The sequence below is a fragment of the Mesitornis unicolor genome, unplaced genomic scaffold (genome assembly GCF_000695765.1).
Source record: "Mesitornis unicolor isolate BGI_N332 unplaced genomic scaffold, ASM69576v1 scaffold33116, whole genome shotgun sequence".
In the NCBI taxonomy this organism is placed as follows: Eukaryota; Metazoa; Chordata; class Aves; order Mesitornithiformes; family Mesitornithidae; genus Mesitornis; species Mesitornis unicolor.
Genome location: NW_010193551.1, coordinates 11226 through 20151, shown reverse-complemented (window position 1 = coordinate 20151; position 8926 = coordinate 11226). Strand labels below are relative to the sequence as shown.

General features: G+C 49.9%; 1 protein-coding gene across 1 annotated transcript in view; it reads left to right on the top strand.

Moving 5' to 3' along the window:
• Positions 1–734: 734 nt before the first annotated feature.
• The window catches only part of CSNK2A2 (casein kinase 2, alpha prime polypeptide), a gene marked incomplete at its 5' end in the record, with an annotated part of 13733 nt that continues 5541 nt past the window's right edge, over positions 735–8926 (top strand). The window contains 3 exons of the mRNA XM_010187497.1: positions 735–836; positions 1652–1702; positions 7739–7798. Coding sequence (XP_010185799.1) covers positions 735–836; positions 1652–1702; positions 7739–7798 — 213 coding nt within the window. The remainder of the gene's footprint in view (positions 837–1651; positions 1703–7738; positions 7799–8926) is intronic.

Below are 8926 nucleotides of genomic sequence, written 5' to 3'. Positions count from 1 at the left end.
ACCCAGCCTCCCAGCCCCTGCCTTGGGAGCAGCTGTTCTTTGTCACTGTCTGCAGGGTGATGGCCACAGAAAAGCTTACTTTGCAAAGGAAGTTCCTGGGACTGCACAGAACCGAGAGGGAGTCAAAAACTGCTTAAACTGTCTGTAGGCTTTAAAAGTAATCATGGTGTATGGATGCGATGGGATGCTGTGCAGTTGAGTCTATGCTCTTGGAGTGGTTGCAAAAGACATGCACATAGGTGTAGTGGTGTCTGAACTTACTGGAAATCTCGGTGTTGGAGACCCTCAGGTCGTCGTTTCATTGGATTAAAGGACTTGCTAGGAAATGGGTTGGGATTAAGGAGTGAAAAACTCGTTTGTGCTGGTAAACAAAAGCTGAGATATGAGGTCCACCGTGCTTGTCCTGTGGCTCCAAATGCATAACGTAGAATGAGTGCACTGAGATTTCCACGCAGCAGTCCAAGGTGCTTTTAACTATAGTTACTGGGATCACAATTGTTTGTCTGGAATTGTTTGATTTTTATTTTTCTGATGAGTGCAATACTTTCACTGGTGAGAGGGAAATCCTGGTTCATGCCAGGTGTCTGTCTCCTCTTTGAAGCTAAAAATGTTCCCTTGTGAGGGTGGGAGCAGAGAGAGAAGGGGAGGTGATATGATCCGGTCAAAATCAGTGGCCGAAATTAGTGTTAATTTCTGAAAGGACTCTCATTTCTCATTTCTTTTGTCTATTTAAGCCAGTGAAGAAAAAGAAGATAAAACGTGAGGTTAAGATTCTGGAGAATCTACGTGGTGGCACCAACATCATTAATCTGATTGACACTGTCAAGGATCCAGTGGTAGGTGCCTGTGTGTTGTGGTGTATGTGGTGGGCTCCCCTCCCTGCCGGCTGCGGGCACGGGGCAGGTGCTGCCGCACGACTTCTGCTTTCAGCTCGGGTTCGATGCTGCCTGTGCCCCTGCCTTCATGCCAGCCGGGGGGAGAGGTGTCCAGTCATTAGGGTCTCCTGAGGTGGGTTGGTTTGAATGGGCTCATGTTCCTCTCCATGTACCCCATGGCTGATCCGGGAGGAGTTTTTGTAGCCCTCCAAATTTTCTGTAAGAAAGCAGAGCCTGTAGTCTTCCAGCTTCTGTCTGGCATCTGGAACATAAGCATCTGCCAGAGCAATTGGATATTAAGCTCTTTTCATCCTTCTGGTTGCTGTCCTGCCCAGTGACCAGACTCATATCCTTTGTCTGCAGTGCCACAATAACCCCATTCCTGGGAATTTTTCTCTGGCAGCTGGCTGAGGCCTGTGAGTCCGAGCCTGCTGGCAGCCACAGAGAGGAAATGATGCCACTGTAGTGTTGGCAGTCCTGGCTGTCCTTCCTCCTTCACCTTAGCCACTGGTGATGCAGTTTCCCTTGCCCAGTGGTGTCTATGCTCTATAGCATGGGTAGGAGCAGCACTGGCCAAAATGCCATGTTGGTGTTTGCCACATGGAGTATAAATGGAGCTTGCCTCTGCCTGCTGTGGGAGCAGGGCTGTGTTTCTTTCACTGTTCTGCTCCACTCTCTACAGTGAGGGTTGGGCAGGAAGCAAAAGGTTTCTCAGTCTCTTGGAGCAAAGAAAGGTCAAGAGGGTGTTTTAAACCACAACTCTCTCTCTCTTGCAGTCAAAGACCCCTGCTCTGGTGTTTGAGTACATCAATAACACAGATTTTAAGGTGAGTCTGTCTGAGTGTGGATGGGAAGGCTTCCCATTTCTGTTAAGAGTGCTGTGATCTTGGGTTGTCAAATACTCCTTGAGAGCTATGTGGGGAGTTTGGGGTTTTCATGTGTGTTGGTTTCACCTTCCTTTCCCCGTGTAAATTGGAAACCTGTAAATAGGCTTTAGAAGAGAAGGAATAAAAAGCTTGTGTGCTGGATCTCCTCCCAACTTTGAGGAGTAAGTTCAACAGGTTAGATATTCTTACTCTGTTCTCAATTTAGTAATTACTGCTGTGTGTATATTTGGCCCAAGTTAATCCCTGTGCTGTGATGCACTCTTTACAGCAGTGCAGTTGATGTAGCAGGTGACACTGATTTGTGCGGAATCCTTCAGAGCTGGGGACTGTGGGGTGGCAGAGGCTGGAGAGCACGTCTCCCACTGCTGGTGGGCCTGGTTGTGGGATGTTGAGCAATCTCGAATATATCTTAAGAGCTTTTCTGCTTGCCTGAGGCTGCAGTGTATTCCTTGGCTCTTCTGATTTCTGGGGAGCTCCAAGTGGTGTTACTCCTTCCCAAAACGGGGTCCTTCTGTCTGAGTGCAGCTATGACTGCCTGTGCTACTGAAATGCTGCTGGCTGGCAGCAGTGACCTGATACACTAAAGGGATATATCATTAGCAACTCTGCCTATTTTAATGGTATCTTTGCTTCCCCCATGTGAATCTTTACCCTAAGTCATTAAGTCAGTGGTGGAGAATTAATTGAGCCATTGCCATTAGAAAGCCAGCAGTCATCCCCTCCTGCACTGTTCAGACATTTCTTTCATTCCATATTATGGACTGTGCTTTTTTTTTTCTTACTCTCTGTGCCAGAGCATTACATTGGTGCATGCCTTGTAGGATGCAGCTCCAGCAGATACACCAGACACCCAGAGAAGGATCCTGGACTGGTGTTGGTGGACAGGAGGCAGCTTGTCAGTTGGCCCACAAGCTGTCTCGCTTGGAACCCTGCGCACTGTGAGGCAGCATGCATCATTTCTGGGGTCTCCTTCTGGGGTCACAGACAGTCATGGCATAGCCAGAGCTGCAGCCGTGCTGGTGGTGGTAGTCTTAGTGCTATTTAATTTCATGTGGAGTCTTACCACAGAGGCTAGAATAATGGTAACTTGCAGCAGCATCTGCCCTGACAGCTCCAGGCGGGGGGATGAGTGTTGCCTCCATCAAGTAAACAGCAGTGAGAGGTGTGCTGTGTGGTGAACTTTCAGGGCTAATTAAAGCAGGCTTTGTTTGTATGGGCTTCATTGGCATCCGGTAGGCTGTTCCAGTGCCACGTGTATGTTGAGAATGTGCCTCTGTGCCTCTCCTGGTGACCCAGGGACTCTTCATAATGCTGTTCCTGGAAGTTTTTAACTTTCTCTTTAGAGATTTTTTTTTCCCCTTTTAATATATGGCTTGAGATAAAATAGGTTGCTAGAGCAGTGGCACACCTCACTGAGGATCGCTTTGTGTGTGTCCTAGTCAAAATGTGATTACACTGCAAATGTGATTGCTCTGTCGTGTCCTTAGAGGAAAAAATTAACAAAGATATCACCCAGTAACTGAAATACATTAATGAAGTGGAGCGTTAAGTAGTAACTGGAGGCTGGTGGCCAATGGGGACACGTAACTGAAAAATGCAGGGCTTGAGGTCCGTGGTAGCTCAGCCATCCCAGCCACACTGAGGGCCATCGCAGGCACTTTTGCAGCCAGAAGAGCAACGTTGGTCTGGACACAGCAGAAGCAGCCGTGCTCAGCTCTGGCTGTTGCATTAGAGACGACTGTATGAGTTTGCAGCACTTTATTTCTGGGCTCCTAGGAGAAAGCCTGGCTCCTCGAGGAAGTCCAAATTCACAGCTGTACAAGTCCAAGACACAAAGTATTGATGTTTTTGAGGTAATTGGTGCAAGGCAAGAATAACTTGTTTTGGGAATGCACGCATGTCCCCCAGGGCATGCAGTGCGGCTGTTTGTGTTCAGAGCTTATTTGTAACCTGAATTTCACTAACTATGTATGGGATGTGTGGGTTATATGAGCTCTGCTGCCTATTTGGGTGGGTTCTTGGAGCCGCAGCTAACTGGCAGATTACAGAGCTGCTGCTACTCACAAGTGCCTGTGGATATCTTCTATACAGAGGCTCCCAAGCTGTCTCTTCCCTTGGCCTGAAGAGGCCTTGCCAAGCAGAAGATCACAGAGTAGATGAGACCATTTGTGTTTGGAGGTCTTGGCTTGCCCTATACTTCTATATGTGAAGCAGCTGGAGAGCATCCAGGCATTGTCCCCTCTGCTCCACAGTCCTGAGCTCCCCAGGCAAATTCTGCTGGAGTTAAGCACCACATGAGCTAGTCCTGGTGACAGGAACTTCTTCTCTTTCCTTTGAGGTGGCTGCTGCTGATCTGCCCATCTCTGCATTGACTTCTGGATTCAGCAGTACTGATGAGTACCATGCATCTTGCTGGCAAATCACCTTCAGGGGGTGTGAGGATGTTTCCAAGGCAGCTTGGCTACAGCGGGTGGTTGCTGACCACTTTACTGGATTGCATTTTTCGCTGTCCTGTTGGCAATAGTTGCTCACAAGCTTGGGTGTCTCCTCAGTTGTCTCCTTTCAGGCAGTTTCTTTCCTTCAACATTATTATTTATTACTTTCACCCCTTTGCTCATTCAAATGGCAGGACACTGTTCATGTTTGTGCACCCATGAAAATGGCTACTGGGTTTCCTCAGCTCTCTGTGCATGGGCAGAAGCTGCAGTGCTGTGGGGCCTAAGCCATGGCTGTGGATGATTCTGGATCTGAAGTACAAGCTGGTATTCCACACTGTTTGGCTATTTTTAAATTCTGGTATAAACAGAAGACTTAGGTGATACCTCCCTAGAGCTGATTACATTTTCTTAAATTACCCGGCTGCTTCTCTTCTGAAAGTGTTGGCTCTGCACTCACAGGGATGATGAGTTGGAACTGGACTGAATGTGTATTCTGCTGTGTGAGGGTGGCAGTTTGTGTACGGGGCTGGTGTTTCTCTTCAGACCTGCTGTGGTACTTATCATCTGTGAGCACCCAGGCTACCCACAGTCATCTACCTTTAATGGTAGCTGTGCTGCAGAGCCGTGCAGTCAGTTGAGTAACCATCAGTGAAATTAAATGCCTTTTGTTAATTGGTTTCAAACTAGAAATGAGGTGCCTGTCCTTCAGCCACCCTCAGGAAAGAAGGGGGCACAGCCACATCTCCCAGAGCTGTGCTGGATTAGGTTTGCTATTTCATTCTTCAAACACATTCACTAGCATGTTTGCAGCTGAAGAAGAGGAGGTGGGCAAGAAAGGTGAGTGAAGAGAAGTTGCTTCTGAATGGTCAGCCTGTTGGAGTTGTGGGGACAGACGGCTCTTGAGTTGAATCTTCCACTTTGCATGCACCTCAGTGAATTTGCAGGCCAGGCTGCTGTGAGGGAAGTGTTATCCTCGTACATCCAAGTTTAGGTTAAAAAAAACAGTTGTTGCCCTGCAATGCAGAAGTATGAAAGATTCTCCTCCCTTGTGTGGCTGCTGAGGCCAGGATGCTTTGGAAGCTGTTTCCTTTTCTGCTGCCTGCCCTTTACCCCAGAGCAGCATCTCTCTCCTCCGACAGCTCCTTGCAGCCACCCTGTTGCTTTGCAGATGCTGCTTCCTGCACGTAGCCAGCTGTGTTGCTCATTCAAGGGAGAAGAATAGTGTTTAACTCCTGTCAGTCCTGTGGAGAGGGGAAGTATGTCTGTGCTTCCTCAGGCACTATTGGGATTAGTTTATGGTTGGTTACATGATGTGTGCCAAAATATCACCAAAAGCTGGAGAGGGGTGGAGGCTGCCAGTGGGTGGGTTTGGCCTTTCCTCATGTTCTGTATGGAGAAAGGAGACCAGCCCAGGCATCCGAGGCCTTGTGTGATCCTGAGTGCTGGCAGCTAGCTGAGCAGATGTCTGAGCTGGGTCTGAGTGATCCCTGCAGTGATGTTGCTGATAGTTTTACTCCAAAAAGCCAGCTATAAGAGCAGAGCATGGGATGTGTCTGCTCTCCCCTGCTAGGCTGGGCAAAGGGGCTTTGGAGCTCCCTGTCAAAGCCTTCATGAGGAAGCTGCCGTGTGGGACCTACTTGCAGTGAAAACCTTGGCTCTGTCCTTCAAAGCCTTCTGCATTCAGTGGCTGCCTGCAGGGGGGCTGAGCACCCTCCTGCAGGGACTGTTTCCCACAGCAAGCAGAGCTGGGGTGCGGCTGGCCACAGCGAGAGGATCAGAGGCGCTGGGCTTCACAGGCAGCTCTTCCAGGGAAGTCCATGGAAAGCTGATTGCCCAATGAGTCAGAGAAGCGACAGCATTGCGGGCCTGAGAAGAAAGGCATCGGTGACCTCCCTTCCACCCCCTCCCTGCTTACAGCCAGGGAATGGGGAAAATGGGGTCTGGCCTTGTTCTGCCACTGCCTCTCCTGCCCTCCTCCTTCCCCAGGTGCATTGATGCTGCTGAGTGAAGTTGAACAGGGGGGTGATTCCCAGAAGGACATGTTTTAAGCATCTCTGTCCCCCCATAGTGTTTGTTACCCGAGCAAGTCATTTAAGTGAGCTTCTGGAAGGGCTCAGCTGTCCTCTGCTGGCCCTAGGTTCTGCATCAGAGCCATACACAACAGAGTTGGGAAATCTCTCCCTGCTGTAGCTTGTGGCTACATCTTTTTGCTTCCCTGCTCACTTGTCTGCTTCAGTGGGTTGCTGTGAAGTGTTAGGATCATCCCAGTTCATGACAATACAACACAGCTCATGTCCCAGAGGCTGTTAAAGCTCTGCATGTGTGACACTTGTATGCTGTCAAATGATTTCCCAGAGCAGTACTAGGGGTGGTGGGGCCGTTTGGAGCCGACTCTAAGTAAGGCAGGATCCTGAGGATCTTGGTATGGGCCTGGAGGGGATCCGGGGCCAGAGCTGATTTCTTGGAATGTGAATTTCAGTCCCTTGGTCTGGGATTCTTCCTGAAGCTGCCAAGTGGTGCCTGTGATGGGCAGCTGGCTCCAGTGCTGGTGCAATCGGTGATGTTATGGAGCTGTGAGATGATCCTTGTCTGTTAGAAAGGGCAGAGAGGTCTGGTCCTGTTGCTGCCCTGTGAATGTCCTTCCTTGCCCTGCCGTGGCATCTTGCCCTCCTTTCCCTGGACAAGAGCATGGCCCAGCAAGGTCAGACTGGCACCGCTGCCAATGACAGTTATAGAGCAGAAGGCAAATTTGGGGCCAGTTGTGACCTGGCGCAGGAGAGCAGAAGGATGAGTTCTCCAGTGACGGTGCAGATGGCACAGTGCAAGTTAAAGTGCACCTTGGATCTCTCTCACTTCCACATGAGCAGCTGCAGAAGGACACAGAGGAGAGGAGAGTGGTGAACACGTGCTGGAACAGGCGCTTCCCTGAGACTGAGCTGTGCACTCCTTGGCCCCACAAGCACTTCTGTGCTGTTGAGTTGCATTAGCCTTTATCCTGGGATAGGGGGGAGCCTCCACAGCTCTCAGGCTGTCTCTACCCTTTGTGCTTCCCCACCCCATGCTCCTTTAGGTTAATGTTTTCTTCTCCCTGCCCCACCTTGAGCACTTGGAAACCTTGCCCATGTGTTCCCACCCTGCTTCCTCTGGATGCTTATTATCCATGTTGTCAAGTCACCATGATGACTTTGCATGTGAGCAGAAGGTCAAGATTATCTGTGCTAACTCCAGCAAACACAGAAGGGCTTGCTGTCTCCTTGGACAGCCTGCCTGTCTTCTGCTGAAAAGAAGTTGTGACAGGTCCAAATGATGAAGTAGCATTTCACAGGAGCTCTTGTGTCCTTTCTGGATTTCCCAGCTTGTAGCCCTGGCAGGTCTGAGACCAGGGCAGCCCTTGGGAGCAACAGCATTCACAGGGATCTGGAATGGAGTCAGTGACTGGAGGCAGGTGGGGTGCAGGAAACAAAACTAATTCCAACTCTGGAGTATTTATTTATGTTTCTTCTTTTTTTTTTTCCTTCCCTCCCCAAATCTGTTTCAGCAACTGTACCAGATCCTGACAGACTTTGATATTCGGTTTTATATGTATGAGCTGCTGAAGGTGAGTGTCATTGCATATGGCAGTTTGGATGGGGAGAACAGGAATGAGAGAGGCGGTAGTGTGGGGCTCATGGGGTGGTGCTACTAAGCAATTACTTCTCTCAGGTTCAATGCAGAATCCATGTCTTACAACCTAGGAAGGTTTGGGAAGAGATCTGGTTATCTGGCTTGTTGCTGTGAGGTGTTACAGCCAAACTGGGGATGTTTGGTCACCTCCAAAGAGTCTCTGATTCTCTGGGATCTGTTCTTTCCTTGTAAAGCATTTGTGATTGTTAATGGCCAAGCAGGGCTGTGCATGGTCTCCCTGTGTTTCTAGCACCGTTGGGCTGCTATGAGGAAAATCAACTCCCTCCCAGCCATACCCAGGACAAGCACAGAGAGGCATTTGCAGGGCTGGTGATCTGGGAACCCTTTAGCACAGTAAGGAGAGCAGAAGAGAGGGGTTGCCAGCTCCAGACTTTCTTCTGCTGCAGTATTCAAATGCAGCCTCAGAAGGTGACTTCTGCCCACTTGGTCTTAGACGGCTCAGTCTCTGGGTGGGGGATGTAGGACACTTCAAGAACAAGCTCGCCAGCTTGGTGTCCTGTGGTCACAGAACCCTATGGATGTGGTCCTGGGGAACAAAGCTGCTGGTTTTGCTGTTACACGTTGATATGACACTGGTCTTTTCCTTTGAGACGCCCCAGCCAAAGCTTTCCCTGCCTCTCAGACGAAAGGCGAGGAGTGCCCTAAATACCTCTTGTTAACCAGCGTAGCTTGCACCTTCCCATGGAAGTGCTCACAGGGCCATATGGCAGATCTGTGGGATCTGCTGCACTGCCTCTCTGGGGTCTCTGACTGCAGGACACAGGAAGCAGCAGGGCATTAGGGAGAGCTTACAGGTTTGGGCTGATCCCAGGGCTGTTCTGTGCTGACCTGCTGGAGCAGCATCTTGGCTGTGTCAGGTCCACGTGGAGCCTTGGGATTTCTGGACAGGTTCCCTGCCTCTGGAAATGAGTGGGACAGGCTAGGGAAAGCCCTTTGTGCTCCAGAACTTGGTGACTGCAGGAGTTTTCATGAAATAGCCTCCCTCAAGCTCACTAGATACTTCTTCTCCGCACCTCCAAGCTTGCTGCACCTGTCTGCAAGG